Here is a 22,265-nt window from a genome sequence, read left to right as displayed (position 1 = left end):
ACCTGATACAGCCTTATTTGCGGCACAGCTGTCCTTCCTTTATGAATAATTTAGGCTCGAGTGAAAAGGTAACAGAAGCAGCTGTCAGAAGATGTGTAGCAGAGCAAAGCACTTCAACCAACAAAGTCCTACTTGACCTCTTATTCACATCGGCTTTTTTGATGGTTACTGTAAGGTTCTTTCACGAGGAAGACCTTGATAAACAAGAAGAAGTCAACCAACTGTAAATGATAATGCAAAGTAATGGAAACAGGCTGAAGTTGGACAAAAGGAGAATTTGGAATAATGTACCAGTAGCACTTTTCCATGTGCTCCAATCCGATTATTGAGTCAGTAAGCTGAATTTGAGAATAGCACCAGTCTTGAAAGAATAATTCAAATTCTGCGAAGTGGATGAACAGATTCTTTGAAAAGAATGTCTCAGAGGAGGCCTTAGAGAAAGTGCTGAAGGGAGAGTCACATAACATATTCACATATACACAATACCTTTACAACAACCCTGTTAGACTGAGATAAATGATGAAAATGCCCCTTTTTTTTTTTACTGCTTTACAATCTCATCTCACAAACTGCTCTGTATTCATAGCTGATATACACTGAAAAAAATGGTAGCCTAAAAAAAGTAACATCTAAACTAAAAAATGTTATTTAACATTACTCAACCAACCTAAATATATAAGTAAATTTAAGGTAAGTTCAGGTAAAAATAGCTCTTTAATTGCAGGTTACCACTTTTTACAGTATATCATGGTGAATATTAAAAAAAAATCCTAAATTATATGGTATTAAAAAAAATCCTAAATTATACTGTATACACAGTCATGGCCAAAAAATTAGGCTGTGAAAATTAATCTGTATTGTTAATCCTTTTGATCTTTTATTTACAAAATTTACAAAAATCTAACCTTTCATTGGATAATAAGAATTTAAAATGGGGGGGAAATATCATTATGAAATAGATGTTTTTCTCTTATACACATTGGCCACAATTAACGGCACCCTTTTATTCAATACTTTTTGAAACTTCCATTTGCCAGTTTAACAGCTCTAAATGTTCTCCTGTAATGCCTGAAGAGGTTAGAGAACACCTGACAAGAGATCAGAGACCATTCCCTCATCCAGAATCACTCCAGACCCTTTAGATTCACAGCTCCATGTTGCTGCTTCTTCTCTTCAGTTCACTCATGTTCTACAGGGTTCAGGTCAGAGGACTGGAATGGCCAGCAGAAGCTTGGTTTTGTGCTCAGTGACCCATTTTTGTGTTGTTTTTGAGGTTTGTGTTTGGATTATTGTACGGTTGGAAGATCCAAACATGGCCCATTATAAGATTTCTAACAGAGTCAGTCACTTATTGATTTTTTATCTGTTGGTATTTGATAGAATCAGTGATGCCATGTGTCTAAACAAGATGTCCAGGACCTCCAGCAGAAATATAGACCCACAACATCAAAAATACAGCAGTATATTTCATTGTACACATGGGGTACTTTTTATCCCTGTGTTCACCAAACCCATCTTGAGTGTTTGCTGCTAAAAAGCTCATTTTTTTGTTTCATCTGACCGTAGAAGCCAGTCCCATTTGAAGTTCCAGTCGTGTCTGATAACTGAATATGCTGGAGATTGTTTTTGGATGAGCGAGGAGAATTTTTCTTGAAACCCTCCCAAACAACATGTGCTGATGTAGGTGCTGTTTGACAAATTTTTTTAAAGGTTTTCTGACCCCGAGACTCAACTATTTTTTGCAATTCTCCAGCTGTGGTCCTTGGAGAGTCTTTGGCCACTCAAACTCTCCTTCTCACCGTGCATTAGGACGATATAGACACACGTCCTCTTCCAGGCAGTTTCGTAACATTTTATGTTGATTGGAAATTCTTAATTATTGCCCTGATGGTGGAAATGGGAATTTTCACTGCTCTAGCTCTTTTCTTTAAGCCACTTCACTAAGTTGTGAAGCTCAATTATCTTTTGCTGAACATCAGAAATATATTCTTTGGTTTTTCATAATCACCCTGGAGAGCTCAAAATTGTGAATATGAAATGGGAATACACTTCAGAGATATTTTACTCATGAGAATTTCTAGGGGTGTCAATAATTGTGTCCAACGTGTATTTGAGAAAAACATTTATTTCATAATGATATTTCCCCCCATTTTAAATTCTTATTATCCGATGAAAGGTTAGATTTTTTTATGAATTTTTAAAATAAAAGATCAAAAGGATTAACAATGCAGATTAATTTTCACAGCCTTCTTTGATCATATTGACCAAGGGTGCTGATATTTTTGACTGTACATTAGTAAATTAACACTTTACTCTTAAATTAACACCTCACTCTAAAAATTACTAAATTTCTAAATAACTAATTACAAACAATATGATTTTTAAATTGATTGATTGATTGATTAAAATGTAAGTAGTACTTTCTCTTTCCTTTTGGCTTATTTTAATTATTAATAGTTGACAGTTTTTTACAATCGCTATGACATTTTTTCCACACCTACAACACACAATTGACAAAACAGTTAATTTCATGTTCAAATTCACACATTGCAAACTAAACTCTAACACGAATTTTCAAATTACAATAATATACTAACACAATACACTACATCTACCTAAACACTGCAAACATGTCTAAAAATCAAATTATTATTCCAAAACTCTAACACATGTTCTCTTCTCACAGGAACATTTAGTCGATCATAGCACAATATCATAAAAACACTAACATCAAATGGAATTACAGAAACTGTATTATTTTAGGTGTCAGGCCTGACCTTGATATACAGTATATTGCATTGATCATAGATTGTGTTTTACACTACAGTTTCTTTCTCTTTTTGGGTTTAGTAAATGCATGTATTTTGTCTTATTGCTGCAGAAATTCAATACAAAATTTGAATGACCCATCTAGTAGCTTTATAGAATGAACGGTTTATGGGAGAAAACGAGACTGAGACAGAATTGCTGCAGTAAAGGCTTTATTTGCAACAGGACATTAGAAAACAAGAAAGAAAACAAGAATGCATGAAAAGAAAAGATATGCAATATTCTGTCCAGTCAAGTCAAGTCACCTTTATTTATATAGCGCTTTTACAATACAGATTGTGTCAAAGCACTTAACAGTATCAAATTGGAGGATAGAGTGTCAGTAATGTATAATGATAAGATTAAACACTCAATTTTCAATTTTCAGTTAAAGGCATTTCATTATTGAATTCAGAGATGTCAAATGTACTTTGTCATTTATTATGTCAAAGTACAAAATATACAAACAGAAAAAGCCACAGAAGAATTATAAATAAATGTAATCTCATCTGCCCGGCCTTCTGTGTTTGGCCACATGTTCTCATCCACATCACACCTGATATCTTCTCTGGCAAGGCATCTTGGGAAGAATCTTTTGGTATGCCTTATCCACCCCTGGGCCTGCAGTGTTCAGCTGTAATGTCTTGGTATGCAGCATCCATTGCATCCTGGAGGGACATTTGGTCCTGTGGACGATGGTCAAAAACCTTCCATCTCCAGGCTCAGAAAAACTCCTCAATGGGGTTGAGGAAAGGGAAGGAAAGGGGAGTAAGGGGCAAGGAAAGGAGACATCATTGTCGAATGGGTGTCAGACCAGGCTCTGACTGCACTGGGAATGGTGGAATGCCACATTGTTCCATGTGATCACATATATTGGCAAGTTGTCTCCCACCCGTCCCCTTTCTCTGGCACCAGTCTTTGGTGCAGATCTTCTTAAATCTCACATTTATGCAAGAGTGCACTTTTCCACACAAGATCGGCCCAAAGAGTTCCTCTTTTACTGTATATCATATGGTCATGCAATTGAAAAAACCCCAACACCTGAGTATGTTTCCTAGATGGGAATCAGCTGTAACTTACATTTACATTACATTTATATTTAGCAGACGCTTTTATCCAAAGCGACTTACAAATGAGGACAATAGAAGCAATCAAAACCAACTAAAGAACAACGAGATGCAAGCGCTATGACAAGTCTCTCTAACACATAGCAAGGTTTATTTTATTTTTTTATGAAAGAAAACAAGTAGAATAGAAAAAAACTAGTTTTTTTTTCTTTTTAAGAAAACAAGTAGATACAATAGAAAAAAAAGAAAACTAGTGTTAGAGGGTCAGATAGATACAAAGAATAGATACAAAGAAGACTTAAAATAGAATTAGAATAGAGAGGTCAAATAAATATGGAAGAGATGTGTTTTTAGCCGTTTCTTGAAGATGGCTAAGTACTCAGCTGCTCGGATTGAGTGTGGTAGGTCATTCCACCAGGAGGGAACAGTTCATGTAAAAGAGAGCATTGCAATAGTCCAGTCTGGACAGAACAAGAGCTTAATTTATTATTATTATTATTACTTGTAATTTATATATTTGCATAACTTCAACCAGCTGTTTCTCATTAGCAATGGAATAAAATACAGGGGACATATTTGTGTTTCAGTTCACTATATATATATATATATATACAGCTGTTTACTTTGACTTTATCCTACAAGTTAGTTTTAGAACATGATGTTATCTGTTCTGACATACAGAGTGAAAGCATTTGAAAATTTGACAGTAAAATTACATTGTTTTGGTCTTGGTTAAGCTTGTGTGCATAAGAAGTTCAAGCATTTTAAATTTGTGTTAACTGTATGCATTTTGTGTCAAAGAAACAAGAAATGTGTTAATTGTATAGCCTACACATACAGATGTTGTGCTAACTGTGTTAAGAGTTTAGGAAAATTGTTAAAAGTATTGAAAAAATTGTCATAGCAATTGTAAAAACCTGTAAATAATTTATCTAACATTTTGCTTAATCAAGCAAAATGCAAAATTTCAGAATAAATAAACAGAATGAACACTATAAATAAATTTTACAAATCGTTTAGTATCATGTAAGGATAACATCTGCACTGAACTTTTTATAAAGAGACTCAGTTAAAACTGAGAAAAAATTGCAGTAAAATATTTTTAGGTCCTTATGTTTCAATATGATTTGCACTGGAAGAGAGTCAAGATTCTTAGTGAATTAAAAAAAAAAAAATCAATTTCTGTCTGTTTCTCATCAGTTGGTAATCAGTCTAAATCATATTTCACAAAAATACATCAACAACTCTGTCACCTTTGATTCTAACACTTTGTGCAAATAAGAGTCCATCCTCCCATCTCTGACACATGAGGTCATTAAAGCGAGTTAGTGCCCCTAATCTGCATTAGCTGGTTGTGTAATTGCCTCCCACCCCCTTTGTGCACCTTATGTCTACACTGAGTTTTATGACCAATGCATTCATGTGAACCATTAGCTTTATCACAACAGAACCACAGCCTGTCCTGCATGGCCTGTGAGAACAGGATACGCATGAGCAACACCCCAATTTGATCTCTTCTCATAAATCGCCGGTTCATTCCATTTATCTACATCTGTCCCGGCACATATTCTCCTTTCACAAAAGACACTGATACCCTAATGAGACCAACAGCGCGCTCCATTGAGCAGTCAGTCTGACCAGTGTTGATAATGCTCGGTGTGTCCCGCCACGGTCAAAAGACAGTGAGATAGCAGAAGAAGACAAAATTTCTCACATGCAATCGTATTATGCTTTTTATTTTCTATTATATATTGCAGGGTAAATGCAAGTTGTCACTGCCACAAGCATGTGTTGCTTTAACAGGTAACAGAAGTAATAGGGTCTTTAAATTTTAAATCATTTTAGGTAACACTTATAGGGACCAATTCTCACTATTAACTAGTTGCTTATTAGCATGCCTATTATTACAGGGTTTTTTTTACGATCGCTATGACAATTTTTCAAATACTTTTAACAATTTTCCTAAACTCTTAACACAGTTAGCACAACATCCGTCTGTGTAGCCTATACAGTTAACACACTTCTTGTTGCTTTGACCCAAATTGCATACAGTTAACACAAATTTAAAATGCTTGAACTTCTTTTACACACAAGCTCAACCAAGACCAAAACAATGTAATTTTACTGCCAAATTTTCAAATGCTTTCACACTGTATGTCAGAACAGATAACATCATGTTCTAAAACTAACTTATAGGCTAAAGTCAAAGTGAGCAGCTGTTCATATTGTGAACTGAAACACAAATATGTCCTCTGTATTTTATTCTATATTGCTAATGAGAAACAGCTGATTGAAGTCATGCAAATATATAAATTGCAGCTGATTCCCATCTAGGAAACATACTCAGGTGTTGAGGTTCTTTCAATCGCATGACCATGTGATATACAGTAAAAGACGTCCTCTTTGGGCTGATCTTGTGTGGAAAAGTGCACTCCTGCATAAATGTGAGATTTTAGAAGATCTGCACCAAAGACTGGTGCCAGAGAAAGGGGACGGGTGGGAGACAACTTGATCACATATGTGATCACATGGAACAATGTGGCATTCCACCATTCCCAGTGCAGTCAGAGCCTGGTCTGACACCCATTCGAGAATGATGTCTCCTTTCCTTGCCCCTCACTCCCCTTTCCTCAACCCCATTGAGGAGTTTTTCTGAGCCTGGAGATGGAAGGTTTTTAACCATCGTCCACAGGGCCAAAGGTCCCTCCAGGATGCAATGGATGCTGAATGCCAAGACATCACAGCTGAACAATACCAGGAAGGATAAGGCATACCAAAAGATTCTTCCCAAGATGCCTTGCCAGAGAAGATATCAGGTGTGATATGGATGAGAACATGTGGCCAAATGCAGAAGGCAGATTAGATGATTTTTTATTTATTTATTTCTTCTGTGTTTTTTGTTTGTATATTTTGTATTCTCACATAATAAATGACAGCTATATTGCATATTTTTGTTTTTGTTTTCCTGCATTCTTGTTTTCTTTCTTATCTTACTAATGTCCTGTTGCAAATAAAGCCTTTACTGCAGCACTTCTGTCTCTGTCTTTCCCCCCTTTCTGCAGCAAAATAAACAAAATACATGAATTTACTAAACCCAACAAAACAAAAATTGTAGAGAGGCTTCAAAAGAAACTGTAGTGTAAAACAATCTATGATCAATGCAATATACTGTCTATTACTGAAAGGTTAGACCTGACACCTAAAATGATGCCGTTTCTGTAATTCCATTTGATGTTAGTGTTTTTATGATATTGTGCTATGATCGACTAAATGTTCCTGTTGGAAGAGAACACGTGTTAGAGTATTATTGTAATTTGAAAAATAGTGTTGGAGTTTAGTGTGCAGTGTGTGATTTTGAACATGAAATGAACTGTTTTGTCAATTATGTGCTGTAGGTGTGTTGGTGCGTTAAGAGTTTAGGAAAATTGTAAGAAGTATTGAAAACATTGTCATAGCGATTGTAAAAAAACCGTATTATGTGAAAATACTAAATATACAATTAGAAAAAAGCCACAGAAGAATTAAAAAAAAAATTAAATAAATGTAATCTCATCTGCCCGGTCTTCTGCGTTTGGCCACATGTTCTCATACAAATCACACCTGATATCTTCTCTGGCAAGGCATCTTGGGAAGAATCTTTTGGTATGCCTTATCCTTCCTGGTATTGTTCAGCTGTGATGTCTTGGCATTCAGCATCCATTGCATCCTGGAGGGACCTTTGGCCCTGTGGACGATGGTCAAAAACCTTCCATCTCCAGGCTCAGAAAAACTCCTCAATGGGGTTGAGGAAAGGGGAGGAAAGAGGAGGAAAGAGGAGGAAAGGGGAGTGAGGGGCAAGGAAAGGAGACATCATTCTCGAATGGGTGTCAAACCAGGCTCTGACTGCACTGGGAATGGTGGAATGCCACATTGTTCCATGTGATCACATATATTGGCAAGTTGTCTCCCACCCGTCCCCTTTCTCTGGCACCAATCTTTGGTGCAGATCTTCTTAAATCTCACATTTATGCAGGAGTGCACTTTTCCACATAAGATCAGCCCAAAGAGGACGTCTTTTACAGTATATCATATGGTCATGCGATTGAAAGAACCTCAACACCTGAGTATGTTTCCTAGATGGGAATCAGCTGTAATTTATATATTTGCATAACTTCAATCAGCTGTTTCTCATTAGCAATGGAATCAAATACAGAGGATATATTTCAATATGTTTCAATTCACAATATGAACAGCTGCTCACTTTGACTTTAGCCTATAAGTTAGTTTTAGAACATGATGTTATCTGTTCTGACATACAGAGTGAAAGCATTGCAAGCAAACAATTACATTGTTTTAGTCTTGGTTGAGCTTGTGTGTAAAAGAAGTTCAAGAATTTTAAATTTGTGTTAACTGTATGCAATTTGTGTCAAAGCAACAAGAAATGTGTTAATTGTATAGCCTACACAGATGGATGTTGTTCTAACTGTGTTAAGAGTTTAGGAAAATTGTTAAAAGTATTGAAAAAATTGTCATAGCGATTGTAAAAAAACTGTAACATATTGGCTGTTTATAAAGCACATATTCTGTATGACCATATTCTACATCCCTAATCCTACCCAATACCTAAACTTAACAACTACCTTACTAGATATTAATACGCAGAAAATTAAGAGTTTATCGAGGCAAAATTGTAGTTCATGGTTTGTTAATAGTGAGAACTGACCGTTCGCAAAGACCCGTCCACCCTTAGTTACTGTTGCTATCTCCGACAAACAATGCCATTCTCACGCAGTGAAAAATACATAGTAGAGCAAAGAGCAAACTGACAACTGATTTGAGAAAAAACATTTATTTCATAATGATATTTCCCTAATGATATAAATTCTTATTATCCAATGAAAGGTTAGATTTTTGTGAATTTTTAAAATAAAAGATCAAAAGGATTAACAATGCAGATTAATTTTCACAGCCTTCTTTGATCATATTTACCAAGGGTGCCGAAATTTTTGGCCATGACTGTATATAAACTATGAAACTATATATTTTGTATATAGTTTTTTAGTAGTTCACTGGGAGGCATTGAAGAGTCGTTGAGGTTACACTTTATTTTGATAGTCCACTTTAGACATTCTACTAATTACAAGTAACTTTGTAACTACACGTCAACTACATGTCAACTAATTCTCATTAATTTGCAACTACATGTCTACTAACTCTCAGTAAGGTAGGTTTAGGGTTAGTAGAATAAGTTGACATATACTTGCAAAGTTTCTAATAGTCAGTATGTTGTATGTTGTGGATCCATTCAAGTATTAGCAGATATTAAGCAGACAGTCTACTAATACTCTAATGACTGCTAGTTGACATGTAGTTGCAAAGTTACTATTAGTAGAATGTCTAAAGTGGACTATCGACATAAAATGTTACCGTAATTGTTTAGCTAGTAAACTACCAAAATGTTCGGTAACACTTTATTTTACTTACTATAATAATAACAATAAATTATGCATAATTACATGCAACTAACCCTAAACCAAACCCTAGACAGAAAGACAGAAATCTCTTGAATTTTATTTTATTTTTTTAAATCCTCTAACCTTTAAAATGGTTAAAATTTAAGGTACATTTTTAAGGTAAGTGGTTGCAATCAATTTATTTTAGCTACATTTAAATAAACGAATTAAGTTGACTAACTTTCAACAAAATGTGTTTATTTAAATGTAGCTAAAATAAATTGATTGCAACCACTTACCTTCAAATTTTTTTTAGTAAATTCAATGAATCATTTCTTTTTTCAGTGTACCTTATTCAGTCTGGGGTGTGTTTTCCATACAACAGCACAAGTCACTGGTTAACTACCATAGTACACATCGTTAGAGAAACTAACCAGCTAGTCATGAGTCATGCCGACATTAAACCACATTGATTCAAAAATATAGATCTGTCGTTAAGGATGTCACATGCAGGTGGTGGAGTAATTACTTCTTCTAATTAATTGGTTTGAAATCTTCGAGATGCTGCTGTAAGTTTAATTCGTCACAGGTGTCATACTTCATGACGTGACCACAGGTCGAGAGCTGTAAGATTGCAATGATGTTTGCAAATGGTCGTTTGAACCAGTCAGTCATCAATCCAGGCAGCAATGCCGTGCTTCTCGTAAAAGAAAAGCTTGGCTATTAGCATGCTGTTAAAATGGCATATTTTGATTGAAAAATAGCTAGAAATCGATTACTGGGTTCACACACCCTGAACCAATCTATACACCTCCTTTAATTCCTTTTGTTAGATTTAGACTAATACAAACCTCTCTAAGGTTTGTCGCCATTATTTCAACAGAGTCATTCTCTGCATATCCCATTAGACCAACCATTGTGATGAAAGACTGTCTATAAATCATCCCACAACACTATGCGATGACCTACGTAATGTATCATTTTAACAACAATGTCAAGATTCATAACCCTTGACCAAGAGACCTTCCCTGTAACAAGAAGAGAAGATAATACACAGACCCCTCTGACATCAGAATGTTATCTCTACCCTCCAAAAGCAAGCCTATCATAACAATGCAGAAAACTCCCACATAGCAGACTTCTATTCAAGAGTATTTGTTTACCTCATTAGTTTATCACTTGTGTGATACTCTCCATTGAGACGAGAGTACACAGTGCTGAATGAGAATAAGCAATATCTCTCTTCCTGATTAAACTTTCAGAGGGGATTTACTAAGAATGAATTGATAGCATTGTTTATTTTCACTCACGGTGTGTGCTGTTTTAGCACCAGCTTCGCAAAAGAAATTGTAACAATCAGATAACAACACAAAATGCTGAAATTCAATTTACACAGCACAGTTCTCTAAGGTGTGTTTTTAATGCTAGCTTGTGCACTGTAAGAAGAAACATTGTAGATAAACTGAAAAGGTACTGGTAACTGGTAACTTTCTGCCAGGACATCATCTATGAAGCTTACGGACATTTCCTTTTATCCTAAAACACAGTGCAACGTGTAATTCAAAATATGAATTGGAAAAAAACACCTGGGAAAATTTATATGGAAAATTCTTTCATGTTACTATATTTACAGTTTTTTCTTGGAGTGTGAAGGATACAGAAGACTACATGATCTGAAATACTCTGCTTGATCTGCACTGCATCACTTCAACATCACTGTCATCCATCTCAATCAGCTCTTCAAAACTTACACTAGCAGACAACTTTTACCTTTAGGGGTACAAAGACAGCAAATTCAAAGGATAAAAGGTGTGGAAACTGTTTAGGGACCAACTCCCACTATTAGCTTATTAACTAGTAGCTTATTAGCATGCATGTTACTAGCATATTTAGTGTTTATTTGTACTTAAAGCACACATTGATGTCTTATTCTGCAAGACAATATTTTAGTTTCCTTAACCCTACCCCATACCAAAACTCAACAACTACCTTACTAACTATTAATGAGCAGCAAATTGGGTGTTTATTCAGACAAAATTCGTATTTAATAGTTAGTTAATAGTGAGAATAGTCACACTATTTTAAGGTCCAATTCTCACCATTAACTATTAAAGACTTATGACTTTTGGCTCAATAAACGACAAATTTGCTGCTTATTAATAGTTAGTAAGGTAATTGTTAAGTTTAGTTATTGGGAAGTATTTGGGTGCAGAATATGGTCATGCAGAATATGTGCTTTATAAGCAATAATAAGCATCCAATGTATTAATAATAGGCATGCTAATAAACTAGTTAATAGTGAGAACTTACTAAATTGTTACCGTGAGAATTAACGTCTCGGTTACGTATGTAACCCTCGTTCCCTGAAGGAGGGAACGGAGACGTCACGTCGGGTGACTGACGAATTAGGATCTCGCTTAGAGAGACCAATCCACTTCGAGTGTAAATAAACAAGCCAATGCACATTGGCATGCGATTATTGCATCCAGCTGCCGCTGATCACAGCGTGAGTATAAGTAGGCAGCAGGTGCAGCGCATATTCAGGTTTTCGCTGAGGAGCCGAGCCGGTGACCCGGCCGCTCAGCGGTGGTACAGTAGCCGTGGTGACGGGACGTGACGTCTCCGTTCCCTCCTTCAGGGAACGAGGATTACATACGTAACCGAGACGTTCCCTTTCAGTCAATTGGGATCCCTACCACAGGGCCACGGATACTGCCCCTTCCAGTGTCTTGTGGAAGCCTCCTGCGCCCCTACTTTTTGGCGTAGGTCAGGGCTCACCACAAGAAGACCAGCTACTGTTACTATGGCACTACCCACTCAGTAAGACTGGATAACACTGGGAAACGTACCTGTTCCACTTGGAACAGGAACGCTGCGGAAGCCCAACCTTCCCGAAGGAGGTTCAGAAGCACTTACACATATAACAACCGTTTAGGTGAATATGGAAGATTAGAGGTAGACTGTAGCCTCTTGGGTAATGGCAGGAAGTCTGCCGGGGAAACACGGGCTCTGAGGCTATACCGTGGACTTACACATATGGGATCCAATTAGGTCTCTACATATGGAGCCCAGCCCTCTACCGGTTCTCACGGATTCATCGAGTTCCGCCACGTCTGGCTACCGAGGGGACGGAGGAGCTCAACAGAGTCTACCAACGGACTCTCTGGAGCAGTTTTGCAAGCCGACCCGAAACCGGGGCCTCTCAGTGCTTCTACCCGTTTGAGGTGAGAAAAGAGGAGGAAACCGGTTCCAGACGGAGGCTATAGAATCTAGCGAACGTGTTAGGGGTCGCCCAGCCCGCAGCTCTACAAATGTCTGCCAGCGAGTCGCCACGAGCCAGCGCCCAGGAGGATGCAATTCTTCTAGTAGAGTGAGCTCTCAACCTGAACGGGCAGGGCACACCCTGTGCCTGATAAGCCAGGGTGATGGCGTCCACTATCCAGTGGGCCATCCTCTGCTTAGAGACGGCATTCCCCTTCTGCCGGCCTCCGTGACAAACAAAGAGCTGGTCTGAGGTCTTGAAGCTTTGCGTCCTGTCAACGTAGCATCTCAATGCCCGTACGGGACAAAGCAATGCTAGGGCTGGGTCTGCCTCCTCCGAGGGCAGCACTTGCAGGCTCACCTGGTCCCTGAAGGGAGTAGTGGGAACCTTGGGCACATAGCCAGGCCGGGGCCTCAGGGTTACCTGGACGTCCGCTGGCCCAAACTCTAGGGACGAATCGTCGACCGAAAATGCGTGCAGGTCCCCTACCCTCTTGATGGAGGCCAATGCAAGCAGGAGCAGAGTCTTCATTGAAAGAAACTTCAGCTCGACTGTCTGCAAAGGCTCGAATGGGCCCTGCTGTAGTGCTCTGAGCACTAGAGACAGGTCCCAAGAGGGTATAGAGGGGGGCCGTGGGGGATTTAACCTTCTGGCCCCCCTAAGGAACCTGATGACTAAGTCATGCTTCATCACTGACTTCCCTTCCACGGGGTCGTGGTTGGCAGCAATCGCAGCCACATAGACTTTAAGGGTGGAGGGAGACAGCCTTCGCTCCAACCCTTGCTGCAAGAAGGACAGCACGACTCTTATCGGGGACTTCCGGGGGTCTTCTTGGTGAGAAGAACACCATTCGACGAACAGGTTCCACTTCAAGGCGTAAGCATGTCTTGTAGACGGGGCTCTCGCCGAAGTGATGGTGTCAGCTACCTCCTGGGGTAGGTCACCTAGAACCTCTGCGTCCCGTCCAGGGACCAGACATGAAGTTTCCAGAGGTCTGGACGCGGGTGCCATAAGGTGCCCCGTCTCTGAGTCAGTAGATCCTTCCTCAGAGGAATCTGCCAAGGAGGGGCTGTCACGAGGAGCATCAGTTCCGGGAACCAAGTCCGAGTGGGTCAGTACGGCGCCACGAGCAGGACCTGCTTCTCGTCCTCCCTGATCTTGCACAGTATCTGTGTGAGAAGGCTCACTGGGGGAAACGCATACTTGCGAAGGCCCCGCGGCCAGCTGTATGCCAGTGCGTCCGTGCCGATTGTTCCCTCGGTCAGGGAGTAAAACAACTGGCAATGAGAGGTCTCTAAAGAAGCGAACAGGTCTACCTGAGCGAGTCCGAAACGTCTCCAATCAGCTGGACCGTCTAGGGATGGAGTCTCCACTCTCCGGGGAGCGCAGCTCGTGACAGCTTGTCGGCTGCCCGGTTGAGCAAGCCCGGAATGTGAATGGCCCGAAGCGACCTCAGATGCTTCTGACTCCAGAGGAGGAGGTGGCGGGCGAGTTGCGACATGCGACGGGAGCACAGACCACCTTGTCGGTTGATGTACGCAACGGGGCGCAAAGTGTTGTCCGTGCGGACGAGCACGTGCTTGCCTCGTAAGCGCCTTTTGAGACGATTCAAGGCCAGGCGTACTGCCAGCAACTCTAGGCAATTGATGTGCCAGTGCAGTTGGGGGCCCGTCCAAACCCCCGACACTGCATGCCCGTCGAACGTGGAGGAGGCATCCGTGTAAACCACAACATGCCTGGAGACCTGTTCCAGGGGCACTCCTGCCCGGAGAAACGAGAGGTCTGACCACGGGGTGAAGGTTTGGCGGCAGGCCGGTGTGACTTGGACCCGGTGAGTGCCGTGTTGCCACGCCCACCTCGTGACTCGGCCATGGAGCCAGTGTTGAAGCGGTCTCATATGAAGCAGCCCCAGCGGTGTGACTGCCGCTGCACCACTGCAGTCATTGTTGGTCCGTCCATGACTCTCCATGCCCTTTTGGGACCCAGAGACAGAGACAACCGCCTCTTGTCGAGGTTTGTCTTTTTTTTTCTTTTTTTTTTTTGAAAAAGATTTCTCCACCCGGCCCTCCTCCGGGGGAGGGAGAGGTGCATCCACCATCTCCCGAAGCAGTTCCCTCTCTCTCTGGGTCGCCCGTCCCGGGCCTTTTGCTCTTCAGAGCATCGCCAGGTTTGACGGGGTCCAGGGCGGCCTGCCTACCTGCATCTGGAGGCAGCTTCTCCTCAGGCCACATAAGCATCGCCGGACAGACCAGACGAATACCTACAGGCCCGGAAGCGTAGGCACGGTTTGCCCTGCTGGGTGGAGGCGGTATTAGGACACAACTGCATCGCAACCGACCGCTCCACCGGGGGGACCCCCGTATACCCCCTAGCTGCACCACCATCGAGGGTGGTGAGGGAGGAGGATCTAACAGGTCGGTTTCTGGCAGTAAAAGTTGCCATCCACGACCTGGTAAGCTCCCCATGCACCTCTGGGAAAAATCGGTGTGATAAACAATTTCATTTGAATCACCTGCTGTCAATGCATGTGTTCAGAGCATCACAAACATTTAACCTTTTTTCCATCACAATGCTGACCAAGCAAGATTCCTGCTTTTTGTCATGTGCCTGGAACTGCTGAAAACTATCACTTGGTGGAACTCACTCAAACTTTGTTTAATGCATCTACATACATTTTCTATCAACAATATAGACAGAATAATTTGTACCACCACAAATACATCCAGCAGTAGTAGCTGACTGATACTGGGTATAATAATAGTGGACATTGATCTTGGCAGCAGGCTCCAGTGCAGATTGTCTGGCAATAAACATGACAGTCCTCATATACAGCAGGAAATGAGGTGTAATCATATCTGTCTTTTAAAATCATTATACTCTTTATGGCTTTTGAAGCCAAGAGCCCTTCCTGAAGGACTTAATAATTTTTCATATAACATTTTGCTGCATTATTGCTGTGGATGTTGAATATGTTGTAATTAGTGTTTATTAGTGTTTACTACGCAGTAAACACTGTGCATGCTGTATATAAGCAATGCTTATAATTATGCACACAAACACTCATATTTAGGTAAACACCCAAATACTGATTTTTACCTGTTGGACGATTAAATGTGCAAAAAGAATTCTCATTTACTTCCATTGCAGGAAACCAGAGCCATGTCTAGAACCCAGCAGAATATCAGTCTTAGTTGATGGACTCTTTTTACTTGGACCAGCAAGTAACCACCTAGCAACCACCCAGAACACTCTAGCAACACCCTGGCAACCCCACACCTCACTATGTTTTGCACGAACATGCACAACTCACGTTTTCTGCTTCTTAAAAAGTAAAAATCTCTCTGATGCTGCTGTTAAATTGGTTTAGAATAAATAAAAATGTTAACATGAATCTATTAGATAGATTCATAAGGCACTTTCCTTTATTCAATCAATTAATTGGCCCTAAGCTTAAAAAAAATATCAGAATCTGTTTGAATATTAAAGCTTGTAATACCTCTGTCAATAATAAAGAACATGAAGGAATATGAATGTGAAACAATGCCTGTGTTATCTATAACAATGCTGATGGTTGTACATCGTACATCGTACATTGTGTGTGTGTGTGTTGTGTGTGTGTGTGTGTGTGTGTTTGTGTGTTAATATAATGAAATTGAAATGCTTGATGCCAGTCATTAATAATGTAAATCAATCTTTGTCACACAGTCCACACAGATTCTAATAAAAAGAGTATATATATAAACTTCTATTTGTTTGCCCTATTTTGGCTATATCTTTATACATTTCAACTAGAAATTTTGATTAATTTTCATGAATTTCTATCATTTGAGAGAATGTGGTAATTTGTTCCAGTGTGAAAAGCCAGTTTTGTTTTTTTGTTTTTGTGGGAAAAGTGGTCCTGTAGAAACAACTGAATGACAAACAAAGGAACAACCAAACATACAAAACAACAAACGTTGTGACCCAAATGACTTACTATACACTATGTACTTATTCTATGAGCTATGTAGCCCTCCAGTACGTTTGAAGCAAATGAAGTGTCCAACATTCCACACTCTTTCCACTGTTTTTTTTTTTTTTCCTGCACGTGCAAACATCTAGGCCAGGGGTCACCAAGTTCGGTCTTGGAGGTCCTGCAGAGTTTATCTCTAACCCTAATCAAACTCACCTGAAGCATCTAATCAAGGTCTTACTGGGTATACTTGAAACTTCCAGGCAGGTGTGTTGAGGCAAGTTGGAGCTAAACTCTGCAGGACACCGGCCCTCCAGGATCAAGTTTGATGACCCCTGATCTAGGCATTTGAAGAGCACTTTTACTTTTTGGAGTTTTCAGTGTGAACACAATAATCACACTATTTATAATAAAGTGGCATAGAATAGTGAAAAAGTATGCAAATTAGGATGCACCTAGAAAAAACCCTGCTGTTATTTCACATCCAAACCTTACACCTAAGGAGCATTTAAGAACACTCATTTAAAGATCGTAACATTCACGCGTCCTGTATGGTTGTGACATGGTTAGGAAAGTGTTTGAATGATTAAAAAAGTTGAAAAATGAAAAACAAGTTGGTTAAATTACACCAAACAAAACTGTCTGCACTGTATGATCTTACTGTGGGCTGTGGTCCAATAGCAGCCTGAGCGAGGGTAAGTCCCCTTTAGCTGCAGCATAATGAACAGGCAATGCCCCCGTATCCGTGGCAACAGTAGGATCCCCTTCCCCACTTTTCAGCAGCCAATCAATGATCTCATGATGGCTGAAGCGAGACGCCAGGTGCAGGACAGTGGCCCCTGAGCTGTCCTTATCCTGTAAACAACACAGAACATAATAAATAACACATATTTAAACTATATCATACAACTCACATGCGGCTGGAATACAGAAATATTGGTACATTTCTATGTTTTTCAAGGGCAACAATGTGCATGTTACATGTTATAAAGCACTGACAGGGAACATGGGTGTATTTTAACAGATTTATTTGTACTGTAAGAGACAACATTGGAATCATTTTCAGTACATATGCCGAGTCTCTGCTGGATTATATTTAACTGGCCAAAGTTTTTTGTAGTCATTCAACTTGCAGTGCAGGTATGAAACACAATAATGTAACGTGAAGCCCTGCTGTAGACGTTGCGCTCCCCATTGATGGCAGAGATAACTTCCACTACTGCATGTGCACAGAAGGAAAAAAGGACAACAGCAGGAGCTCTAGTTACTTGTTCATTACAACAAACACTTTTTTGAAGTGATGATGAGGTGAGGTATACCACTAGACCTAGAACAATATTAATGTTACTTTTATACGTATATTTAATTTAATTTTAATCAAATCAAAAAAATGTATCAAAATAAAATTCTAGTAAATCTACAGAATATTTTTTTTTTTTAAGTGTTTCATTATAATACAAAAAGACAAAGGTTCGTACATTCGAATGTGGACTACTAAAATACAGAAGATTAAGTGCTTTTTGAAACCTTACTTCAGGCTTCAGATCCTGCTTCAACTAATTAAAGATTTATGACAAATCCACTATATTTCAAACTGAATGTTTCACCTAATGAGAATGATATACAGTATGAACTAGCTATCAACACAACATGACTCTCATGACTGTATCCAAATAAACGTACTAACACAAGCAGGCTGGTCTTATTGACAGTTTACACCCTGAATAACTACGCAGAGACTTAGTTATTTTTTTTTTTTTTACGTTTTTTAAAACTTTTTTTAAATTTAAAATGTCCTTAATTTGTAGTTCATGGTAATCCTGAATATACAAAACACATATTATCACATACAAGAATGCAAAACAACAGTTATATGTATTGTCATGAATTTAATCTGTGTTTTCATTTTTCAAAGACAAGCAAGTACATCTTGTTATTCAACTTACTTTTTAAGGGAAAGAGACAAGGTCATCATTGTGAAAAAGAGATACACTTTAGTATACTTTAACAAAAATACTTTTTAAAGTATTTATTACAGAAATAATATACATTACAGGAGTATTAAGTGTGAACTACATGTAATGTTTTTGGACACTTAATTACATGCTATTTGCAATTAAATTAAAATAGTTTATTGTAGTTTACGTTTCAGATTATGTTCATTTTAAATGCAATTAGTTGAAGTTTTTTGACCCACTTGAGTAGGACATAGTTAAATCTTTATATGTAATTTCATAATCACTATGGCTGTCTTTGAAATATGGTTAAAACGTGCTGCCAAATGTACTGACAAGCATGTATGGTAACTAAAATACACTTTAATGTAATTTCTAACTTGTTTGTGATTTATTTAAATATATTTGAAATTACGCATCCGTAAAGACAAAGTTGCTATTCAGTACATTTAAAATAGAATACCTTAAAATGTAAAACTGAATAGCACAATGCAGTTAAAACTATAATCAAATATTTTACATTTGCTTTAGTATGGTAGTTAACACATCAAAATTTGACATTATTACAAAGTGCAATTTCTAATGTATGTTAAGAAACACAGTCATGAGTTATTTCAGTAATACTGTATCTGCAAGTAGGCTATAGTTTTTTTGTTTGTTGTTTTGTTTTTAATATACTTAAAGTACACTCAAAAAATTATAATGAGGTTTGAAGTACACTACAAGTGCATATTCAATCAGTTAAGTGCCTGGAAGTTGTAGAATCTGAGTAAACATGATTCAAACTCAGTTGTGAAATCTCAAAACTGCTTTTTAGCTTGTGATGCTTATAACATGCATCACGTGCATAATGTGAAGGCATATACTACCACATTTTCCTAAAAACAGCAACTGGATAAAGACACTGTGGCACTTCCATCCCATTCCACTGAAATATTTTCCTTTCATTGTTTTGCATGGACCGGATAGAACTGTCGGCTCTTAGCACTTAACAAACACACTGGCTTCATTCCATAATTATATTCACTGCATGAATCACACTCTTGACTCCAGCAGGACGGTATTATCCACGGCACGGGTCAAGCGGCTAAACTGAAGTCACACTCTTAATAAGACCTCGGAAACACTGTTGAGTAAACTCTCTGACCATGAGACTGAAGGTTAAATGAGTGTTATAAGGATCTGCTACTAATGAGATGAGATTTCTTATTATGAGGTGATGACTAGGCCATGGAATCAGTTTATGGTGCTGGTGGTGCTGAGCATACATTGATGGGCGTCTATCAATGTCTCCATTAGACTGGTTTATTTATGTCTTGTCAGGTAAGCTTAATGATTTTAAAAGCCAAATTAAGCATGACAGCAGGGGCGTCGTTAATGAGGGTAAAGGCGGGAATGAGTACTGCACACTGTATAGGGAGCTATAGGGAGGCCCACAACATTTTTTTCTTAAATCACTAAATGACATTAAACACCACCACACACTCATGCAAATGCCTGTTTTTGACTAAACATAGAAAAATATCTTGATCCATGTCTAGTTGCATGAAATTACGAAAATAATAATAATAATGTTGCATATATGTTGCAAATTTATACTATGATCATGAGAATAATTGAAATTTTTATTTTTTAGACAAACACTTCTACTGTGATTTTTAACTTGTGATTAAGTTAATTATTTTTGTAGATTTGTATGTTTGCTCCCACTTTATTTTAGGTGGCCTTAACTACTGTGTACTTACATTTAAATTAATCATTTGATAAGATGCACTTATTGTGTACATAGATGTTTTTACATTGAACTTATATTTTAAAAAATACCTGCATGTAATTGCATCTGTAATTAATTTTTGTAATTACATTTTTAATTGTACTGTTGACCCATCCCTTACACCTTAACCCACGCTTAAATCTACTCATACCACCAAACCTGCCCCTAACCTTACCCGTATCCCACCTCAATAGCAGCAAAAGTTTTGTGCAATACAATATGAACACAATAAATACATTGTACTTATTTTTTGATGTAAGTACATAGTAGTTAATGCCACCTAATATTAAGTGGGACCGTTTGTTTTCATTAAATATGCATGTACTAATATTGCATAGCGCCAACATATACAGTGTGGTTACATGTTATAAAAAGACAATATTCACTGAAAGTAACCAGAACTTGTACCCTCTTTGCTCAAAAGAGTGTTTCTTGCTTCCTTTCTTTGCTTTATTTATTTATTCATTCATTTATTTATTTTCTTGCTACATCAAAAGTATTCACATCGGGTAACAATTTTTACTCCAAGTTTGCAAGTTTACATAAAAGTAACCTATAGCCTATATATCATCCAAAATACATGTTCCACAGAGCACCCACTTTACATGTACACTCTTAAAAATAAAGGCTTCAAAAAGGTGTTTTTGCAGTGATGCCAGAACCATTTTTGGCTCCCCAAAGAACCTTTCAGTGAACAGTTCTCAAATGAACCATTTTGAAGAACATTTTAAAAATCTAAAGAACCTTTTCTGCATTTGAAAGGTTCCATGGATGTTCAGGGTTCTTCATGGAACCATCAATGCCAATAAAGAACCTTTTTTTAAGAGTGTAGTGTATGTTGTTGCTACTGTTTTACACAGTTACATTTACACAGACGCTGACGCTGTTGTTACCCTTGAAAGAGTGCGTAAAGATACTCACGGCCGCTCGACATCCTCCGTGCGTCACGAGCCACTGAAGGCAGCTCAGGTTTCCCGTGGCTGCGGCGTCGTGCGCGGGACTTGCGCCGTTTCTCGCCAGGCTGCTCGCCGGTAAACCCGCTTCCTCAACCAAATACCGCAAACAGGTGAGCTTCCCCGCTCGCGCGGCGTGGTGTACGGGAGTCGCTCCCAGCACATCTTTCACATCGCTGTTGAGTACTTTCTCCGCTAACTGTACTTTCAGAGTTTGCACATCCCCTTGCCTCGCTGCGAGAAGTGTCCTCTCGACCACCATGATGATGCAGCGCCTCCAAACAAATGACTATTAGCGCACCATTAAGCGTCAGTTCACAGAAGTCCACGCCACAGAACGCGTATTACTTTGTTCTGTCCATCCCTCTTTGTCTGAATCCCCAGACCATAAAGTTATCGACCTATATCTAAGAAATATATTCGCTTGATCTATTATTATTCATTATATGGCATTTTAACAAAATGTTACCTCCATTCACCGAGTAGCTGCTGCCTAAAGAAAACCAGCCAAGCATTTCGTTACGGTCTTACTAGTCGTCTTTGAACGTATCCATTGGCTATACTGATCTTGCCTATACAACCACAGTAGCCTATATTTCACCTGTTACGTGCCTTAACTAAATACAAACTAACAAAACAGTAAGCGCAAAACCAATGCGTCCGCTTTGGATGAAGTCTATGGCCTGTTGTCAAACGGTTCGTTCAGAAGTCTTGAGGGACTGGTCTTGTGAATAATCCATTAAGGGGAGGAGAACTGTAACATGTTGGTCCCACTTAAATCGGCTCAGATGTTAAAGGGACAGCGCGTTATGATGGCGCTGTTTAGTTGTACGAGTAGGGTTCTCTTGTCTGGTGTAATTGTTTATGGAACAAGGCGTTTATGCATCATTCATGCTTATATTTTTATTTGTTTTAGTTACGTTTCTTTAATTATTTTTGATTTGCAGAAGAAGAACGTTTATTTTTCTCTGCTTTCTCTTATTTAAAATTGCGATTGCTACAAAATGCAAATTGCGAATTCTAGTGTCTTACTAAATCTCTATGCTTCATCTGTATTCGATA

General features: G+C 38.8%; 1 protein-coding gene across 1 annotated transcript in view; it reads right to left on the bottom strand.

Annotated features, from left to right (window-relative positions):
* espn (espin) overlaps positions 1 to 22,030 on the bottom strand; it is a 76,844-nt gene extending 54,814 nt beyond the window's left edge. The window contains 2 exon segments of the mRNA XM_058784390.1: positions 17,183 to 17,376; positions 21,172 to 22,030. Coding sequence (XP_058640373.1) covers positions 17,183 to 17,376; positions 21,172 to 21,465 — 488 coding nt within the window. The 5' untranslated portion in view covers positions 21,466 to 22,030.
* Between the last annotated feature and the right edge of the window lie 235 nt (positions 22,031 to 22,265).

Source organism: Onychostoma macrolepis, chromosome 08, assembly GCF_012432095.1.
Source record: "Onychostoma macrolepis isolate SWU-2019 chromosome 08, ASM1243209v1, whole genome shotgun sequence".
NCBI classification, from domain to species: domain Eukaryota; kingdom Metazoa; phylum Chordata; class Actinopteri; order Cypriniformes; family Cyprinidae; genus Onychostoma; species Onychostoma macrolepis.
The sequence above is the reverse complement of the archived record's forward strand: the minus strand, read 5'-3'. Positions and strand labels throughout refer to the sequence as shown.